At 34.5% G+C, this 23040-nt stretch overlaps 1 protein-coding gene across 2 annotated transcripts in view; it reads right to left on the reverse strand.

Annotated features, from left to right (window-relative positions):
- Non2 (upstream activation factor subunit spp27 homolog Non2) overlaps positions 1 to 23040 on the reverse strand; it is a 545408-nt gene that overhangs the window by 498117 nt on the left and 24251 nt on the right. For both annotated transcript variants that reach the window (XM_090392284.1, XM_090392283.1), the window contains exon 3: positions 19494 to 19605. In XM_090392284.1, coding sequence (XP_090248410.1) covers positions 19494 to 19605 — 112 coding nt within the window. The remainder of the gene's footprint in view (positions 1 to 19493; positions 19606 to 23040) is intronic.

The raw sequence follows: 23040 nt of genomic DNA on the forward strand, positions 1-23040 counted from the left end.
ATGCACTTGCTCGCTGTCTCTTGTAAGTAATGTCTCTCATGTGTTCTTCCATACGCATTTCGACAGATTTGTCTGTCTGCCTGAAATAAGGAATATCGCAGTCACATAATATTTTATATACGCCAGGGTATTTGAGTTGATGATGACAAGGTTTTGGGTGGCTAATTAAGGAACGGATCTTTGGAAGTGGAGGGAACAAGGTTCTGATATTGTATTTTTTTAGAACTTTTGAATACAATATAATAACAAAGTAAATCTTATAAGAAAATTTGAAACGTTAAAGAGATTACAAAATAATAGGAACTCAAAACCACACATCGATATTGACAAAGTCGTTATCAACAAATCCTCCTATATACTTTCAGATGTAGAACAAAGCATCCTTAGTAAAGGTCTAAACTTCATTCCTTCCCCAAAATTAATACCAAAGGAAACATTACTTACAAAAATAGAAAGAGCTGCTTCTTTTCTCCTTCCACAAGATGCAAACCTTCTACGTATTGAATCAATCTTTATTATCAATAACGCAAAACCACCTGCAGACAACATTACTTCAACTGAACGCAAAGCTATTAAAAGTTTAAAAAACAACAGAGATATAATCATCCTCCCTGCAGATAAAGGAAATGCAACAGTCATCATGAACTCCGAAGATTACAAGAATAAAATGATTGAATTACTACATAATGATACCTACTCAATACTTGAGAGAGATCCAACTCGTGAACTTCAAAATCGTACAAACAACTTATTAAAAACAACAACTGAATTATCCCGAAACGTCCGTTTATCTCTACGCTCTCTCCATCCGTTAATTCCTCGCATATATGGTGTTCCTAAAATCCATAAAGAGAACACCCCATTACGCCCAATTGTAGAAGGTATCGATTCTCCTACATACAATCTTTCAAAATACCTTGCCAAATACCTCAAAAGTTTTTCAGGGAAATCACCTTCCTTTATCAAGAACACTACAGAATTTGTTACATACATCAAGGATATTACAGTTGATGAAAATGACATCATGGCTAGCTTGGACATAACTTCTTTGTTCACTAATGTCCCAACAGATGAAGTCCTAACATTACTCAAGGACAAGTTATCCAAAAAAATGTTAGCCTTGCTTACACATTGCATCAGGTCCGGTTACTTCAAATTTCAAGATAATATATACAAACAAAATCATGGACTGGCTATGGGTAATCCTTTATCTCCTGTTCTTGCAAATATTTACTTAGAAGATTTTGAAACCAAGGCTATCTCTTCCTTTATTTTAACACCTAAAGTTTGGAAACGTTATGTGGATGATATCTTCATTGTTTGGAGCCATGGACATGAATCCCTTATGGTTTTCCTCGAACATCTCAATAGCCGACATCAAAGTATTAAGTTTACTGCTGAGCTTGAAACAGATAATTCCTTGCCTTTTCTTGATGTCAAACTGACTCGCTCTTCTGCTGGTAAACTAAAAATATCGATATATAGAAAACCCACACATACCAACAGGTATCTGCACAGTCAATCCCATCATTTCCCTCCTCATAAGCTTGGAATAATTTCCACCTTGGGACATAGAGCCCATTCTCTTCTTGATGATCCAAATGAACTGCTTACAGAAATAAACCATCTGAAAACTTCTTTCGAAGTTAATGGATATTCCAAGAAAATCATTAACAAATTCCTTCTTAATCCTCCCAGACATCACTCAGAAGAAACAAATAGATTCAAAAGGAATATATCTATTCCTTACATAAGTACTGTTTCACATAAATTAGCAAAAGTTCTAAAAAAATACAATATCAGAACCTTGTTCACTCCACTTCCAAAGATCCGTTCCTTAATTAGCCACCCAAAACCTTGTCATCATCAACTCAAATACCCTGGCGTATATAAAATATTATGTGACTGCGATATTCCTTATTTCGGGCAGACAGACAAATCTGTCGAAATGCGTATGGAAGAACACATGAGAGACATTACTTACAAGAGACAGCGAGCAAGTGCATTATCAAGTCATATCCTCTTCTCGGCTAATCCTAATGATGATAACCAAAGTCACAAAGTCTGCTGGGAAATATCTACAAACATCTTCCGTTGCAGTGACGAAATAGAGAGAAAAATTGTGGAATCGAGAGAAATCATCTTCAATCCTGTTCATCTAAATAACAACTTAAGCTACAACCTCCCGGATAGTCATTCAGCTGTAATCATGTACTGGCGTTCACGTGATGCAGCAAGCACGCACTCTCCCAACAATGCAACAAATGAAAGAACAGCTTCAAATACAACTACAACGTTTTAATGCTAATTATGTATAAAGACTGTCTATGTTGTTCATAGTCTTTTAACCCTCAATGTTTAGTGTTTTTTCTTTTATAATGTCACCTGAAGAAGGCTGTTACAGGCCGAAACTAGTAGTGTGTTTATATTAAAACCTTTTTAATTAAATCTCGGTTCTAGTCATTCAATTTTTTTTCATAAAACTATGTATGTTAACCGAGTCAATGATCATTCTGTCATATATATATATATATATATATATATATATATTAAAAAAAAAAAAAAATACGAATACAACCAGGATATCTCTTCTCTGGTAAACAGCTCTAACAGTGAACAACGAACAAGTGAGACGAGGAGCGACCAACCACCGGCAAGCAATAGTCATGTAATCAACTTATTAAGCCATACCTTAAATAACGGTCAAATTGCACTTCTTGATAAAGGCCTTAACTTCGCAGTAGCACCTAGAACTGTTAATAAATTGGATTTTATATACCACATAGAAAGACCATTAAGTCTCTTCCTATTAATATAGCTGATAAAGTTCGATTAGAAACCAGCAACGTTCTGAATAAATAGAAAACCTAATATAGCAATCTTACAAAAACAGAACAAGCAGCAATCAAGTCATTGAAAGCAAATCAAGATATAATTATAACAAAATTGGACAAAGGTAATGCCACTGTCATCCTTGACAGGTCAACTTACATCCATCAGATGAATCAACTAGCAGCGGTCGGCAACCAGTGGCTCCAGAGCCACATGCGGCTCTTTGAATAAATAACTGCGGTTCTTTGTTTTATTATTTAATATTTAAGAATATCATATAATTTTATGTGACATGCCACCCCTGTGTTTTACATGTATGATAACTTGTTACTGTAAAAAAACTGAATAAATAATTTAATATAATATTTTTCAATGTTGTTTCTAAATTTAAAGTGATTAAATAGTAAATCAAATTCTCGATTCGATCCACGTAAAGAATAATTTCTTTTTCTTTGATAAGAAAGTATTAATTTATTTTCCATTATTTAGGCATATTTTAATTTTTTAACCCGCACAAATAAATCCACATGTATAAATCAACATTCATAAAATAGATTTTTAATTAAAATATATTAATTTTGCAGTACAAAATGAACACCGTGGGCTGCACAAAAAACCTGAGGGAGCCGCATGCAGCCCGAGGACCATTGGTTGCTCATCACTGCGTGCGACTCCCTAATTTTTTTTTAACATATATAATTTTAAAAATGGCTCTTCACTCCAAAAAGATTGCCAACCGCTGCAACTAGTCTCCGATATCAGCTTGTAAACTATAATCCAACTAACAAAATTAAGAAAAAACTGAGAAATTACTAAGTCCATCACTTCTTGTCTGTCAGACACCGTTAAAAATCTTATACCCCTTTTCATCCATTCTCCCAGAATATATGATGTTCCAAAAGTACACAAACAAAACGTTCCGCTTCGGCTGATAGTTGAAGGAATAGACAGCCCTAATTACCACCTAGCCAAGAAATGAGCGTCAACACTCAAGGAGTTGGTAGGTCATTCCCCCTCCTATATAAAGAACACACAACACTTTATAAACAAAATTAAAAACATAACACTCGGCAAAGATGAGTTATTAGTTAGTTTCTGCCCTTTTCACAAATGTCCCGATCAGTGACACAATTCTTCTCCTACGGAACAAATTTCCACCCGTACTACGTTCTGGTTACTTCGTGTGAAAAAATAAATTTTACCTACAAAAAGAAGGTACGGCCATGGACTCACCACTATCCCCACCAATTGCTAACTTTTATATGGAAGCTTTGGAGCAAAATGCTCTTGATTCCTTTACTCTAAACCTACAGTGTGGCTTAGATACGTTGACGGTGTTTTCATTATCTGGCCACACGGTCAACAAACATTAAACACTCACATGGCATATTCCGGTAATTGGACCACATTTTTTTAAAAAGCTATATAAAACACGATGAATTAATAAAAGACCCGACAAGTTTCGTAAGTCGTTTGACTTACATCTTCAGGGGCAAAAGGTAACAAAGTTTAAAACACAAAGAAAAGAGAAATTATTAGTATTAGTTCATACTATACAGTTGTAGCCATCTGACTATTCATAAAATTAAAAATCAGAATGCAGATTCAAAGCAGTGCTGAATTTAAACAATGCTGGATAATGTCTGAGGTCTGATTGAGGTATATTTTTATTAAAGCTGACCAAACTTGGTGGAGAATTAATCCTTGATTTTTATTGTATTGTGTTGGTATTTTAAGCATGTTTGCAGCTTCTTTAAATTTCCTTATGTAACAGTTTTTTTTCTATGTACGACATATTTGTTTTCTTCCAGAGTACATTGTGGCCGGTGGAAGTAGTATGGACAGCTAGACCTCATTTGTGTTCTCTTCTGTTTTGTTTTCCTTTTGGTGTTCGCTCATGCGAATTTCCCAAGATATTCCTGTCTGTCCTACTTAGCAGATGCCGCAAGAACAATGAATTTTGCAAACACCGGGTTTTTTTAAAGGATGAGGAGGAGGTTTGAGGGGATGTAGAAATCTCAAAATTTTTTCCAGCGGCAGAAAGTCTACTTTGATGTTATTTTTGTTAAGTAATTTAGCCATCTTGTCTGTAACATTTTCGATATATGGAAGCATGATAGCGTTTTTGAAATCTTGTTTCTGAGAGATGCTTGTAGGAGGAAGTGTGTGGAAGATTTTTTTGATAGTCTTGGTTTCATAACTATTCTTCTGAAAGATCTGTGTTAGATATTCTAATTCTTCATTTCTCGGATGTTTTAAGGATACTTGTGACATAAAGACTGAATAATATATGCACGTAAACACAAGAAAGATTTAATCAACCAAATATTTCAGTCTGGAAATAGCAGATCATCTTCAGTGGCACTACAAGAACAGTTTTAAAAAAATACAAGGAGGAATACTAACAATAGCTCATTTAAAAATACAACAAGCCACGTGATGTTATATCACTAAGTATTAAAGGGAATATTTTTAAGCAGAGACATGATTGAAATAAAGATATTAATTAATAATATTAAATAACACAAAATTAATATGAATTAATGAGTTATCCTGATTAGACTTTCCCAGATTTTTGATATAGATATACAGTCATTCCATTTCAGGTTAGGACGATCGAGTAAGGCCTCTATGCTTTCTTTGAATAAAGTTCAAATTTATAACGGGATCTATGTAAGAGGCAAGTTTTTGACCAAAGGATGTTATGGTTAGTTTCAATCCCGTGCTGAGCCAATCCAGATTTTTCAGGTTTGTGGTGATGAATGGAGGATTGATGTTCTCGGAATCTTTTTTCAAGAGAACGTCCAGTTTGTCCAAAATAGGAGAGATCACAGTTGCAGGGAATTAGATAAACTCCAGGAAGAGATATAGTTGAGCGTTTGTCTTTAGGAGAAGGAAAATGGGAAGATAATTTGTTAATAGGTGAATACGTAGCTGTTAACTCATATTTCTTCAGAATTCTTGTGATAGGTTCTGAAATCCCGGAGATGTAAGGAATTGGAACTCAACGTATTGAATCTTTGTTGTTTTGTGGTGGATTATAAGAATCGAGAAGATGTTGAGTACTATTTTCGGAAAAGCCATTGAGTTTCATGTGTTGTTGGATAGTAGAAAGTTCTTTCTGTAGAAAATTAGAAGTAGGACAATTAGTTTTGGCTCTTCTGATTAGACATTTTATGATTCCTGTTTTTTGACAAGGATGATGGGCTGATTCTTTAAGAATATAATGACCTGTGAACATTGGTTTCCTGTAAACTGTAGAAGAGTATTTGAAGGTGACCGGATGAGGAGAACCTCTAAAAAAGATAACTGGTTGTTTTCTTCCATTTCTATAGTACACTTTATACGATGATGTAAGGAATTGATACTGTTTAAAAAGAGGGTAAGGAGTCTTTGTTGTGCGGCCATACAGTAAAGATGTCATCTATATAGTTCTATTTTTAAATGATCTATTGTTAGTATTCCACCTTGTATTTTTTTTAAAACTGTTCTTGTAGTGCCACTGAAGATGGTCTGCTATTTCCAGACAGAAATATTTGGTTAATTAAATATCTTTCTTGTGTTTACGTGCATATATTATTCAGTCTTCATTTCTCTGTTTTTCTGTGCTGGAAATGTTATACGCTCTGTCCCTTAGTTTTTATTAGACCTATTTTTTGCAAAGGGTGGTGGTGTGAGGCCGCATTAAGAAATCTTCCTGTGTTGGTGGGTTTTCTATATAATGAGAAAGAAAGTTTATTATCCTTTTCATTGACTTCTAATAGTATGTCTAGAAAAGGCAGTTTCCTAAGTTCTTCTTGTGCTGAAGTAAATTTTATATTATTATGCAAATTATTTAGGTAATCTTTGAAAGCAATGACTTCATCTGTTGTTCCTGGCCATATGAAGAATATATCGTCTACATAGCACAACCATATTTTTGATTTTTTATGATAAATGTTTAAAGCATTATTTAAAGTTTTCCATAAATAGGTTAGCTAAAGCCGGAGAGAGGGAAGAGCCCATAGCTAATCCTTCTTTTTGTTCCCAAAATTTGTCTTGATATGTGAATAAAGTATTATTTATACAATGTTTATAAAGATCTACGATGCCCGGAGGAAAAAAAAACAACACGAACGCATACAATTTACTAACGAAATTTAAAATCAGAACTCACTGCTGTTCCTGGATAAACTGGTCACATGTCTTCCCTCAGGCAGTCTATCCTTCACGGTTTACCACAAATCGACACATACTGGCCAATATATACATGCTAACTCATATCACCACCCATCGCAAAATTTGGAGTCATTAACACCCTTAAAAACAGAGCAATAACAATTTGCTCTAATCAACAAGCTCTTAAACAAGAATTAAAAATTATTAGCAACACATTTATAAATAATGGATATAACAAAAATACTATTGTTGGTTTTGTCTTTCATCCAACCTTATATTTGCTAGTTGTTGGTTGACCCCACATTCAAACATAAAGAAAATTTTTATAATACTGCGCACCACTCTATGTTTGAAATTACACAATTACTGCGAAGGAATCAAGCATCAAATAGCACAACAGCAACATGAACTTACTACAGGCCGAAATTTTTTTACTTATACATAGGGTTTCCCACAAGATTCGTATTTTAATGAGCGGTGCAATGAAACTGAAATTAGGCAAGCACAAGAATCAAGTTAAACAAGATATTTAATTATCTCACAAAATTATTCTTACATAAGAAACAAGAACTCTATTAAGATCAATACAATTAGAAAATAATTTATGCATTCTATAAAGTATTTAGATTCTACTCAGCTGAGTGCATCATTTACTGCTAGAACTTATATGACTTTCACAATTCACATCCTTTAGGATTTCAACTTAGTTTCACTTTAAACAATAACAATATTCAGCAAAACATTCAAAAGTTAGTTCTTTTTAGTCTAAGTGAAATATTCTTAAACTTCAATTTATCAAACACTTAACAAGCATCATCAATATTTATCAGAGGATTAAAATAGTTCTTAAAAGGTTGTCTTGATTTTATATATGCATAGTGAGATAACACATTCAAACACGAACTAATTCTTCAATGAAGTTTCTCACATTAGTTTCACAAGGAAATGTTTTATAATATCACTCATTCAAGCTTGACTAGCTGGCTCCAGCAACATGAAATTTGACCAAGTTCTCCGGACACAAGTAACACTATCACACGTTAGTTATAGAATAGATATTCTTACCAGTATGATCATCATAGCTTGCACATTATGGAATTCCTGAGTTCAATAACTTATTTGTTAAATAAAAAAATCAGCTAACGCCTTTTTATTCACATATACGGGGAGTAGGCGAGGCCATTTAGCCCTATCTAACTTTTGGAGACTGAGTGGGCAGTTCAATATAATTGAAGTCTTAACTTATTTGTTAAGACTGGAAAATGTATTTTCTTGCTCGTAATAGCTTATCTTATGATAAATCTCGATCATGTTATTATCCTTTCACTCGGGTAAATTTCTTTACAAGATGACAGGAAACTATAAATAAATATCCGTTAGAAGATCCATTAAAATCGGAACAAGTTTCCAAATCTTTATTAAGTCGTATGATCCCAGGTTAGATCACATCTCACGACCTTCCTACAGTCTCTCCATTTTCCTTCTGGTTCTTTTTTCCTCTATTCCATAATTCTTCTGCGTTTACCTGCCCAAACTTGTTTTTTTTCACTTGTTTAGTTTACAACGAAATTCCCACTTGATCGTTGTACAGTTCCCCACGTTAAGGCATGCACTATCTAAAAATAACTTAGTTTTCTGACAGCAACCAATCAAATCACATTAGCAGAGTCCGTTAGAATTACTTTCACTTTCAGTAACAACAAATAAAATGCATATATTACAGTTCACTTAGGATACATTTACAAGTTATATAAAGAATTTATATAGAATAAATAAATAAAAAAAATTACAATTATTATTTCAATGAAAAAGTAACAGTAAGTGTTTAAATTACAATTTACTTAGGAGCAAACTTAGCTCAGGAAATGCAACTCATGTTAAATCATGAATGAAGTATTAATAATCATAAAATTCTTCATTCACAATTTAACACTATTAATAAAGTTCTTCATAAAACTTCATCAAAAAAGAATATAGATTACAGTAAAACCATAGCTATCATCATCATCATCATCATCATCAAATTCCTGCCATGTACCCTCAAGGGGTGTACAGGATATGACAGTACTACATGAAAAAATTACATCATTACTAACTTCCTATCTACAATTTTCCTCCAAATCAGTCTGTTACTTGTCAAGACTCCAACATTATCAGATCTTATATTTCTATCGTCTAAGGCACTTTGTACCGTATCAATCCACCTATATCTTGGTCTTCCTCTGGGTCGTTTTCCTGCCAACCTGGCAGAGAACACTTGTTTTGCTAATCTTTCCTCTCCCATTCTATTTAAGTGACCATACCATCTGAGATTAGCTCTGCTAACGCATTCCTGGATGCTGACAATGTCAAGTTCTTTCCTAATATCCTCATTTTTAATATGATATTGCCATTGATGCCATCCGTTCACGCCTCTAATCTTTCTCAGGACTCTCATATCTGCGGTCTCTAGTCTTTGGTCAAGTGTTTTACTTCTGACCCAGCTCTCAGATCCATAAGTTAAAATTGGTTTGAACACAGTCTTGTATACAGCTAATTTAGTGTTCCGACTAATTTCTTTCTTATTCCATATGAATTTATTCAATTGACTTCCCACCATACCAGCTTTGCTGATTCTGTTGTCTATTTCTATATTTAGTTTACCATCTTCCGTAAAAATTGTGCCTAAGTAGCTGAAATGTTTTACTTGTTCCACAGGTTCTCCATTCACAACACAGTTGACATTTTCAATGATTCTGCCTATTTTCATTGTCTTTGTCTTTTTATTGCTGACCTTCATACCATATCTATTACAACAGCTATTCAATTTAGTCAGAGAATTTTGCAGACTTGTAGCGGATTTATTTAGAAGTATAACATCATCTGCATAAAGCAAAGAGCTGACATTAACATCTCCAATTTTGATATCAGGTTTAATACCACATTCCTTCATAATGTGATCCATATAGATAATGAATAACAGAGGGGATAATGTACATCCTTGTCTCACACCAGATTTAACATTAAACCATCTTCCTGTACTTCCTTCAATTCTAACTGCTGACTCACAACTCAAATAAAGACTAAGTATTGCTTGATATAATGCCCCATTGACACCATATAACTGCAGCGTATTGAATAGCTTCTCTCTTGGCACCTTGTCATATGCCTTTTCCAAATCGACAAAACTTAAATACAGATCTTTGTTATATTCCCATGCTTTCTCGACTATTTGTCGTAAAGTGAAGATCTGATCCTGACAGCCTCTATTTGGCCTGAATCCAGCTTGTTCTTCACCAAGCTTTTCTTCCACAATTCTTCTCAACCGTTTCTCAAGTATACTTGCATAGATCCTGCCAGGAACACTCAGTAGGGAAATACCTCTGTAATTCTCACATTCAGTTTTATTTCCCTTCTTATATATGGGTACTATGAGAGCTCTACTCCAATCATCGGGAATTCGTCCCTCTGTCCAGGCTTTCTGAACTATGCAGTGCAGCCACTGTAAGACTCTTATACCACCATACTTCAGCATTTCTGGTCGAATATCATCTACTCCTGCTGCCTTTCCACATTTCAAGCCTTTGATGGCTTTTTCTACTTCAAGTATGGATATGTATTCCTGACTGCATGCCTGGTCAGTGTTTTTTATCACTGTGCTGTCATCACTGCTTGTTTCATTTAGCAGTTTTTCAAGGTAATTACTCCATACTTCAAGGATATCTTTTTCTCCTGTTTTCATTTCACCTTTATCATCTCTAATTCCTTTTACAGCACTCTTTCCTCCATTCCTAAGCTTCTTCAACAACCTCCAGAATATTTTGCCACCTTCTTGATATTTATTTTCTATATTCTTGCCAAAATCCTCCCATGACTTTTGTTTAGCTAGTTTTACACACTGTTTAGCTTTCTTACATTTGTCTCTGTATTCTGTAAGAGTAAAAGCTGACTTATTTGCCAGGAACTTTTGATATGCTTTCTTCTTTTCCTTCACTGCCTCTTTAACTTCCTGTGTCCACCAGGGAGTTCTGATTTTTTTTATCTTTGCACACAACCTCACCACATGCCTCTCTGGCAGAATCAATCAATGTTTCCTTCAGAGTTAGCCACTTAATCTCCAAGGTTTGATTCCTGTTCTCAAACTCTTTCATTTTCTTTTCAATAATATTTCTGTATTTTAGTCTACAGTTTACATCTGAGAGCTGCTCAACTTTTATTCGCTTTAAAACTTTCTTACATGTTATTCTTTTCAATATGAAATTCAATTTTATCCTGCTCAAGACTAAATAGTGATCACTTCCAATTTCAAATCCTCTGTACACTCTGGTGTCCTGCACCAGGGAGAAAACATCACTATCAACAATAACATAGTCAATGAGACTTTTCTTATTCCTAGCCTCTTCTCTCCATGTGAATTTGTGCACATTTTTATGTTGGAACATGGTGTTAGTAATAACCAGTCCATGTCCTGAGCAGAAATCCAACAGATATTTGCCATTATTATTAGCTTTGCTCTTTTCTCCAAATTTTCCCAAAATATTTTTGTATGTCTCCTACTCTACTATTTAGATCCCCAACAAGGACCAACTTTTCCTTTTTCATTGTGTCAGTTGCTTTTTCTAAAGCCTCAAAAAATTCCTCCACTTCTACCTTAGTAGAACCTTCTGTGGGACCATAGGCACAAATAAGTCTCATTGTCCAGTTCCCCATTCTCATATTTGCCCACATTACTCTACTTGAGACTGACTGCCATTCAAGAAGATTAGCCTCCAGAGGATGACCTTGATATGACGGTCGAAACGTCGAGTGTTGATTTTGGTTTATAAACTAAAGTTTTACTCTATAACACGGTAGTTGTCTCCATAATTTTTCAAAATGTATTCTGATCACCGTGTAAGCATGAAAGAAAGGAGTAGCTATAGTATTCAACACTAAATACGAGGATAATTTTCCCTTCAATGGCTGGCAATATCAATTAGTCATCATCATCAAATTCCTGACGTAATATATGCTCAGGGAGATATACAGGATCTTATAATAGTACTACATGAAAAGCTACATCATTACTAACTTCCTATCAACAATTTTCCTTCAGATTAGCCTGTTATCTGTCAACATTCCAATATTATTAGACCTTATATTTCTTCCTTCTAAGGTACGTTTTACTGTACCAATTCATCTACATCTTGATCTACATCACCTACACCTTCCTCTGGATCTTTTTCCTGCCATTCTAGCAAAGAACACTTGTTCAGCTAATCTTTCCTCTCATTCTGTTTAAGGCCATACTACCTGAGATCAGCTCTGCTAATACATTCCTGAATGCTAACAATGTCAAGTTCCTTCCTAATATCCTCTTTTTTAATATGATACTGCCAGTGATGCAATCCGTTCATGCCTCAAATATTTCTCAGGACTCTCATATTTGCAGTCTCTAGTCTTTGGTCAAGTGCTTTATTTCTAACTAAGCTCTCATATCCATAAGTTAAAATTGGTTTGAACATTGTCTTGTATACAGCAAATTTAGTGACTAATCTCTCTCTCTCTTATTCCATATAATTTTATTCAGTTGACTTCCTACCATACCAGCTTTGCTAATTCTGCTGTCTAGTTTCAAATTTAATTTGTCATCTTCACTAAAAATTGTGCCTAAATAGCTGAAATATTTTACTTGTTCTATAGGCTCTCCATTCAAGATGCAGTTGATGTTTTTAATGTTTCTGCCTATTTTCATTGTCTTTTTATTGCTGATCTACATACAAATTTATTATAGCAGTTATTCAATTTGGGCAGGGAATCCTGCAAACTTGTCCTGAATTTATTTAGGAGTATAACATCATCTGCACAAAGTAAAGAGCTGAGACTAGCATCTCCTATCTTAATATCAAGTTTAATACTACTTTCCTTCATAATGTGATCCATATAGTTGATGAATAACAGTGGAGATAATGTTCATTCTTGTTGCACACCTTACTTAACATCAAGTCATCCTCCTGTTCAATTCTGTTGATTTATGAATCAAATAGAGACTATGTATTGCTTGATATAATGTCCCATTTACACCATGATAACTGGAGCATTTTGAACAGCTTTCCTCTTGACACTTTGTCATAGGCCTTTTCTAGATATACAAAACATAAATACAGATTCATGTTATATTTCCATGATTTCTCAACTATTTGTCTTAAAGTGAAAATCTGATCCTCACAACCTATGCTAAACATAGGTTGTGAGGATCAGATCTGACTACTGTAAAACTGTTATACTTCCATGGTTTAGCATTTCTTGTTGAATATCATCTACTCCAGCTGCCTTTCCACATTTCAGGTTTGTGACAACTTTTTCTACTTCAAGTACAGATATATATTCCAGATGGCATTCCCACTGAGTGTTTTCTACCACCATGCTGTCACTACTTGTTTCATTTAGTAATCTTTCAAATTAATTACTCCATACATCAAAAATATCTTAATCCTCAGTTTTCGTGTCTCCTTTATTATCTCTAATTCCTTTTAAAGTAGTCTTTCCTCCATTTCCGAGCTTGATCAATAGCCTCCAGAATATATTACCACCTTCCTGATATTTATTTTCAACATTCTTAACAAAGTCTTCCCATGATTTTGTTTAGTTAATTCACACAATGCTTTGCTTTCTTGCATTTTTCTCTGTATTCCCTAAGAGCACATAGTGATTAACTTGCCAGAAACTTTTGATATGCTTTCTTCTTCTTTTCCTTGACTGCCTTTTTAACTTTCTGAGTCCACTAAGGAGTTCTGATTTTTCTATCCTTGCAGATTACCTGACCACATGCCTCTCTGGCTGAATCAATTAAAGTTTCCTTTATGGTTTGCCACTGAATCTCCAAGGTTTGGTTCTTGTTTTCATACTCTCAGTTTTTCTTGAATAATGTTTCTGTATTTGAGTCCACAGTTCACATCTGATAGCTGTTCAACTTTGATTCATTTCAAAACTTTCTTACACACCCTTCTTTTCAATATGAAGTTCAATTTTATCCTGCTCAACACTAAATAGTGATCATTTCCTATTTCAAATCCTATGTATACTCTTGTGTCCTGAACAAGCAGGAAAACATAACTGTTGACAATAACACAGCCAATGAAACTTTTCTTATTCCTTGCATCTTCTCTCAATGTGAATTTATGTACATTTTTATGTTGGAACATTCCATGTCCTGAGCAAAACATGGACCAGGTACTTACCATTATTATTAGCTTTGCTCTTTTCTCCAAATTTTCCCAATATATCTGGTAAACATTTCCCAGTATGTCTGGTAAACATTTCCTACCCTGCTGTTTAGATCTCCAACGAAGACCAACTTTTCTTTTTTTATCGTGTAAGCTGTCTTCCCTAATGTCTTGAAAAATTCCTCCTTATTAGAACCTTCTGTGGGTCCATAAGCACAAATAAATCTCATTGTCCAGTTCCCCCATTCTGATATTAGCCTACATCACTCTACTTGATATTGCCTGCCATTCAAGAAGATTATCCTCATATTTAGTGTTTAATGTTATAGCTTCTTTTCCCTTTCTTTTAGGGTTACACAGTGATCAGCACTCATATTTGTAGATTTAGGGACTCAAAAACACACGTGTTGAACAGATTATTTTATTAATTACAAATAAAATAAAACTTGACGTTTCGACCTCTATATCGAGGTCATCATCGGAAGAATACAACTGCATACAGAACCAAGCTACATGCTCATGCTTTCTATATCAATAAACTAAATCTACGTAGTTAATAAATCTTTTTTCTAGCCTGACCTCTAGTGATAGAAAGGAAAAACGCAAATAAATAAGGAAAGAAATAAAATTATAAAAAAAATAAAATAAAAAAAAAAAAATTAAAAATAAAAAAAAAAATATATATATATATATATATATATATATTATAAATAGATAAATGCAACTACAATAAACTGTTAGAGTCCTCAAGTATTAATATTCTGGATAGTTACAAAATGATTTCTTCCAGTTGCTATTGAATGTTCTAAACACTTCACCAGGTCATCAGGTTGTCTTCTTGTAGTGGGAATTTTTCTAATGCTAGTTTAGGATGTTATACAGGTTGTAGATGGGTCCTCCACATTCTTGAAATGGTGAGGCCATCATTTTTGTTGAGATATGGGTTGTGTTTGAGCATTTCACAAGACTCTTTAAATTTTCTCTCAAACCATGTTTTGGTGCGGTGTAAAGACTTGGTATTTTTCCAGTCAATTCTATGGTATGTTTGGAGTGCATGGTCAGAAAGGCCTGTTTTACCGAAGTGGAGGTATTTAATGTGTCGTTTGTGTTCGTCTTGTCTGATTGGGATAGTTCGCCCTGTTTCCCTATGTATGGTATGTTACATGTGCAGTGTATTTTGTATACCCCTGGGTGTGCTAGGTGTGGAAGAGGATCTTTAGAGGAACTGAGTAGGTGTCTTAGCTTATTTGGGGGTTTAAAGGTGGTTTTAATGTTGTATTTGCGAAGTGTTCTGTCTATTTTTTCAGAAATGCCTCTAACATAAGGAATGGCAATGGCATTCTTGAAATCTTTTTTGTTCTTACTGGTATCTTTATGGAGGATCTTGTGAATAGTTTTTTTATTGTATCCATTTTTGATAAATGTTTGGTTGATGATTTTGTATTCTTGGTTTAGAGCCTGTTCATTGGAACAAATAGTTAAGGCTCTGTGTTTAAGGGTGCTTATGACACCTAATTTTTGTGTTGGGTGGTGGTAAGAATTTTTGTGTATGTATTGGCCTGTGTGTGGGTTTGCGGTAAACTGAGAAGGAGAGACAGCCAGAGGGAAGACGTGTGACAAGTGTGTCTAGGAAAGGAAGAGAGTCATTTTTTTCCATTTCAATGGTGAATTGGATACGTTTGTGTTGTTTGTTTAGGTGGCTAAGGAATGTATTTAGAGCTTCGCGGCCGTGGGGCCAAATGACGAAAATATCGTTGATGTAACTGAGCCAAATTTTGGGCTTTAGACATGCTGTCTCTAGAGCACGTTGCTCAAAGTCTTCCATATAAAAGTTAGCTATTGGGGGAGAAAGTGGTGCGCCCAGGGCTGTACCTTCTTTTTGAAGGTAAAAATTGTTTTGCCATACGAAATATGTATGTTGTAGTTAACCTTTTGGTGAACTCTCGCTGCTAAAGAAAGGTTTGAACTACGCCATTGTTCCGAGGTCAGTAAACAAGCTTGATATCGTGTATCATATCGACAGAGGTTTACGATCACTCCCCACCATTCTGGCTGATAAAATACAAATGGAAACATCGTGTATACTAAATTCTAACAAAAAACTAAACACCAACATAAACAAAACCGAAAATCTAGCCCTTAAATCCTTAAAAAATAACCATGATATTATAATAACGAAAGCCGATAAAGGCAATTCCACTGTCCTGTTAGACCGGACGACATACATTGAAAAAATTAACCAGTTAATATCGGACGCAAAAGGTTAACTACAACCCCACAAAACGTAACAAAAAGAAAACAACTGAATTAATCAAATCCGTCCACACATGGCCCGAAGAAACGACAAAAAAATTAATACCTCAGTATGCCCGTGCGCCCAGAATTTATGGCCTGCCAAAAATACACAAACCTGGCACACCACTTCGCCCGATCGTTGAAGGAATTGACAGCCCAAATTATCTCTTAGCAAAAAAATTAGCTGCCACACTCAAGGAATTGGTAGGTCAGTCCCCTTCCTACATAAAAAATACACAACATTTCATCAGTAAAATCAAAAACATTACACTCACTGACCAAGATTTATTAGTGCTTTGACATAACTTCCCTTTTCACCAATGTCCCAATGAATGACACGATCTTGCTACTACAGAACATATTTCCACATGACATCACGGCCCTTTTTGCCCACGAACTCCGCTCCAGATATTTCGTATGGCAAAACAATTTTTACCTTCAAAAAGAAGGTACAGTCATGGGCTCACCACTTTCTCCTCCAATAGCTAACTTTTATATGGAAGACTTTGAGCAACGTGCTCTAGAGACAGCATGTCTAAAGCCCAAAATTTGGCTCAGATACGTCGACGATATTTTCGCCATTTGACCCCACGGCCGCGAAGCTCTAAATACATTCCTTAGCCACCTAAACAAACAACACAAGCGTATCCAATTCACCATTGAAATGGAAAAACACGACTCTCTTCCTTTCCTAGACACACTTGTCACACGTCTTCCCTATGGCTGTCTCTCCTTCTCAGTTTACCGCAAACCTACACACACAGGCCAATACATACACAAAAATTCTTACCACCACCCAACACAAAAATTAGGTGTCATAAGCACCCTTAAACACAGAGCCTTAACTATTTGTTCCAATGAACAGGCTCTAAACCAAGAATACAAAATCATCAACCAAACATTTATCAAAAATGGATACAATAAAAAAACTATTCACAAGATCCTCCATAAAGATACCAGTAAGAACAAAAAAGATTTCAAGAATGCCATCGCCATTCCTTATGTTAGAGGCATTTCTGAAAAAATAGACAGAACACTTCGCAAATACAACATTAAAACCACCTTTAAACCCCCAAATAAGCTAAGACACCTACTCAGTTCCTCTAAAGATCCTCTTCCACACCTAGCACACCCAGGGGTATACAAAATACACTGCACATGTAACATACCATACATAGGGGGAAACAGGGCGAACTATCCCAATCAGACAAGACGAACACAAACGACACATTAAATACCTCCACTTCGGTAAAACAGGCCTTTCTGACCATGCACTCCAAACATACCATAGAATTGACTGGAAAAATACCAAGTCTTTACACCGCACCAAAACATGGTTTGAGAGAAAATTTAAAGAGTCTTGTTGTGAAATGCTCAAACACAACCCAAATCTCAACAAAAATGATGGCCTCACCATTTCAAGAATGTGGAGGACCCATCTACAACCTGTATAACATCCTAAACTAGCATTAGAAAAATTCCCACTACAAGAAGACAACCTGATGACCTGGTGAAGTGTTTAGAACATTCAATAGCAACTGAAAGAAATCATTTTGTAACTATCCAGAATATTAATACTTGAGGACTCTAACAGTTTATTGTAGTTGCATTTATCTATTTATAATATATATATATATATATATATATATTTTTTTTTTTATAATTTTATTTCTTTCCTTATTTATTTGTGTTTTTCCTTTCTATCACTAGAGGTCAGGCTAGAAAAAAGATTTATTAACTACGTAGATTTAGTTTATTGATATAGAAAGCATGAGCATGTAGCTTGGTTCTGTATACAGTTGTATTCTTCCGATGATGACCTCGATATAGAGGTCGAAACGTCAAGTTTTATTTTATTTGTAATTAATAAAATAATCTGTTCAACAAGTGTGTTTTTGAGTCCTTAAATCTACAAATATGAGGCTTCTTTTCCCTGATTGTCCCTAATATCATTAGAGATGTGGCAAATATCAGAATGGGGAAACAGGGCAATAAGACTTATTTGAGCCCATGATCTCATACAGAAAGTTCTACTAAGGAAGAAATGGATAAATGGAAAACTTGGTTCTTGCTGGAAATTTAAACAGTGGAGTAGGAAATGATGAAAGACATGTAGAAATGTGTTGGAAAAGTTTAGTGAAATGAGCAATGCTAATAATGATGCTGAATTTCTCAGAACATGGAATAGTTATTACTAACATCATGTTCCACTAACAACATGAAGTGGACTTTTACTGTAATTATAAAGTAAAGCATCATAAGGTGGAGAATTACTTTATCACAAATCAGAAAGTGGGTTACACACCTGAAATATCTCTTCCTTCAAAATTAGATATGTTTTGTTAATAACAGATTAATGTAGCCATAAATCACATATAAAATCGACTTCAGCTATACACATGAAAAATAACAGCATTATAGTTATTTCAATATAAACTGAAGTTATCTGGTAAGCAAATAGCTATGTGGCATTTCACTATACAGCTACAATGACATAGCATTTTCATGGTGCTTTTTTATAATGATTTAACAGATTTTTATGAAGATTTTTTATAAAGATTTACATAATGCTAGAATTTCCATTCAACGAACTTTTTTTTAACAACTGCCTTTCAATTAATTGATTTTTCAGTTAATTGTTGTTTGATGTTTTTAAATAAAATTTTTATCCAAGTGCCTTTGTGAACTGTTTTTCGATGAGTTTTCTACATACCATCAAAGAAAAGAAAATTAACAAAATCAAGTGTTTTTGTTTCAAACGCTTGAATTCACTTACCTCTTATTCTGTGATCATACCCAGTAGAGTTGACTAATTGCAGCTAATTTCGTTTAACTTGTTTTATAAGACTAAATGTAAGACCACAGAAGACAAATAGTATACCAATTATGAAGATCATTTCTGATTAGAAACTAATCATGAAATCCTGAGTTACTCATAATATCTGCTAAACCCACTGAGGATATACACCAGAAGATTGTGATAATATTTGTGTACATTTATTTTTAAAAATGCCATCTACTTACCTCACTTTCTGAAGAATCACCTTTATGTGATTCACCCTCTTCAGAATCATGATCTCCACTTTCATTCTTGGAAGTTATCATTTCCATAACTATATTATCTATCTCTTGTTTTCTGTAGAGAAACAAACGTTTTGTGTTATTTATAGACACAAATATATATACATGTACAAAAGCATGAATAATACCATATAAGGAAACTTGGCTCGAGACATAAAAAATAACCTTCCACTGCTTACCAAAAGCTGCTTAATTTTGGCATTTGTGATGGTATTACTATGCCAGAGATTAATTTGTGATATTTTGCACAAGACCAGCAACATTAAAAAAATACACAAATATAAAATCTCAGCAACCAGATTCTTCAAACATTCATTCTTCAATTTAGTTTTTAATATCTTTCGACATGTATTTAAGAATGTTATTTATAAATAATTTAATAATATCTGAAAATAAAGCGAGTTTCAGTGTGGAAACATGACTCCCATTCTTTCCTACTGAATTTAAATACTAAGAGATCTAATAGTAGTACAAATAATAAAAAAAAAGCTTCTCTTCATTGAAGGAGTATTTCATGTACATTTGAGAGAGAAAGAGAGATAAACAGACAGAGAATAAAAAGTAATGATAAAATAGCAATCAAAAATTCAATAATAGTTTAGAAGTTATTAATTCAAAGGAAATAATAAGCAGTAAATGTTAATCTAATACAAAAACTATATACATCATTAAAAATAAAATAAAACAAAATAAATTGACGATCAGTAATGATAACTTCCCAGAATTTGAATATAGACATGCAATCTTAGCAACCAAGATTCAGACAGTGAGCTAACATTTCAATGTTTCAAGAAAGTAACAATCAAATTTAAAACATGTGATGTATCCAAATTTATTTGTAGTAAACTCTGTGACCAGTCTCAATGGAATGGGAACTGAAGCCAGATTTATCAGATTCCAAGTTTTGATATATCTTGGTGTTCATGAATTCTAATCTCAGCTGAATGGCTATTCTGTCCAAAATGAGATACTTGACATGTACATTATTAGCTAAGATCAGAGGAGTGTAGAATAGAAGACTATTCACAAAATGGTTCAATGGCAGCATGTAGGTTAAATCTATGAAGAACTCATGCTAATTGCTCTAAGTCCTTTAAAAATACTGCATTTCTTAAAGAATAATTGGGAAATAATTTCTTTGATTAATTGAGAAATCTGAACTGTTAGGAGAAAAGTTGCAATGAAAATTCAACAATTTCATACACCCACATGCAACAAGTGAGTCATAAATTTAACCATCCAGCTTCTTACAGAAGATGAATTAAATGTGCTATCAAAAGACTGGTTTCATTATAGGAAAAAATGTGTCTAAGAATTACATACAGAAGAAGCTAACAAATTAAAGTTTGACGTGTTACAAATTTTAAACAAAGCATACCTCCACTAGAAAATATCTCCTTTAATTAACTGCCTATATAAGTTAAATCACATAATGAAATAAAAAATTTAATATAACTCCCTAATATTTCGTGAAGAGCATCTCATCACATCATTAGAGTAAAACATACAATGAACTAGTGAAGCAAGAAAGAACTAAACACAAAGGTTACAGAGTGCTTCTCTTCTGCTGATCTCCAGTCGGTCACATACTATCAGGACCACAGGAACAGAGAACTTATCATTAACAACTGTAAGCAAATATAGCTGAAAGAATGAGAGCAAAGCTATGTACAAGACATAACGTGTAGTACTGGATAAGTTTAACAATAAACCTATTCGGTTTATACTTAGTGTTAGTGGTAATTTTAAACTTACCACTAACACTGAATTAAGATATCTATATATAGAAATTTAATAAGAGTCACATACAAGGAAAACAATTATTTGCATACACGAACCTGGGAATATTTATGTACACACACACAGACAACCTCAGCTTCATTCCAATTCAAGTAGGATCGCTGAAGTAGATCAACCTCCTCCGCCGGGTTCTCTGTCAAGACCATTTTCTTCTCTAGTCCGAGATCTTGGAGGTCACTTCTCAAGTTGTCCAGCCATCATTTAGGCCTCCCCTTACTTCTTTTGCCTGGTGGCTTCATCTCCAACACTCTCCTTCCCAGATAGCTTTTATTTTGCAATATAACATGACAATATAACATTTTGCAACATAACATGACATCTCAGCCTTGATTCACGAATCTTTCCAAATCTTGTTACATCACTTGCAAGTCTCGGCATTCTCATTTCAGCTACATCCATTCTCTTCTCCCATCTCTTGGACATCTGCCAGGTCTCACTGCTATACATCAGTACATCTTACTACCATTTTGGAGATATTTCTTTTTAACTTGCGAGACACTTTTGTATCACATAAGATACCTGAAACCTTTTTCCCAGTCAATTCACCCTGACTAGATCCTCCTACTGAGTTCTGAGACCAGGTATCAATCACTCTAGACACATGAATCTAGGTATGTGAACCTAGACACTTATAGCATGTCTGTGTCCTGCAATGTTATACTTCCTACTGCTTCACTACAATACATCAACTCTATACTATTTCTACTGATCCTCAAACCACTGTCTTCCAAAGCTTTCCTCCACTGTTCAAGTCTTTCTTCTGCTTCCTGCTCAGACTTTGTGCAAATCACCACATCATCATCAAACATTGTTAAGAGAGATCCAGTTCTTACTGTTTCTGTCAGCACATCCAAGTGCATAACAAATAAGGACTCAACACTGCCCACTGATAACCCCTCATTTTCCTCCAAATCAATCTGTTAAGACTCCAACATTATCAGATCTTATATTTCTGTCTTCTAAAGCACTTTTTACTGTATCAATCCACCTATATCTTTGTCCTCCTCTGGGTCTTTTTTCTGCCAACCTGGCAGAGAACATTTGTTCTGCTAATCTTTCCTCTCCCATTCTGTTTAAGTGACCATACCACCTGAGATTAGCTCTGCTAACACATTCCTGGATGCTAATAATGTCAAGTTCCTTCCTAATATCCTCATTTTTAATATTGGCATTGATGCTATCTGTTCACGCCCTTAATCATTCTCAGGACTCATATCTGCGGTCTCTAGTCTATGATCAAGTGTTTTATTTCTAACCCAACTCTCTTGGATCCATAAGTTAAAATTGGTTTGAACACTGTACTGTATACAGGTAATTTGGCGTTTTGACTATTTTCTCTCTTATTCCATAAAAATTTATTCGGTTGACTTCCTACCAAACCAGCTTTGTTGATTCTGTTATCTATTTCCATATTTAATTTACCATCTTCACTAAAAATTGTGTCTTAGTAGCTGAAATGTTTTACTTGTTCCATAGGTGTTCTCCATTCACGATGTATTTGATATTTTCAATGTTTCTGCCTACAAGAGCCTATGTAGCTCAGTGGATGTGGCGTTTGCACACCACGGCGCTTGGCCGCATGAAGGAAGACTTGGTTTCGAGTCTAGTCGGCGACTAGAGGAAATTTTTCTAAGCCTTTTTTCGACCGGTTCCCCAGTAAGTCGATCTCTGGCACAGGCAAGCGGGTTTT

This window comes from Typopeltis vanoorti, chromosome 5, assembly GCF_054136105.1.
Source record: "Typopeltis vanoorti isolate ZY-2024b chromosome 5, IOZ_Tvanoo_1.0, whole genome shotgun sequence".
Lineage (NCBI taxonomy): Eukaryota > Metazoa > Arthropoda > Arachnida > Uropygi > Thelyphonidae > Typopeltis > Typopeltis vanoorti.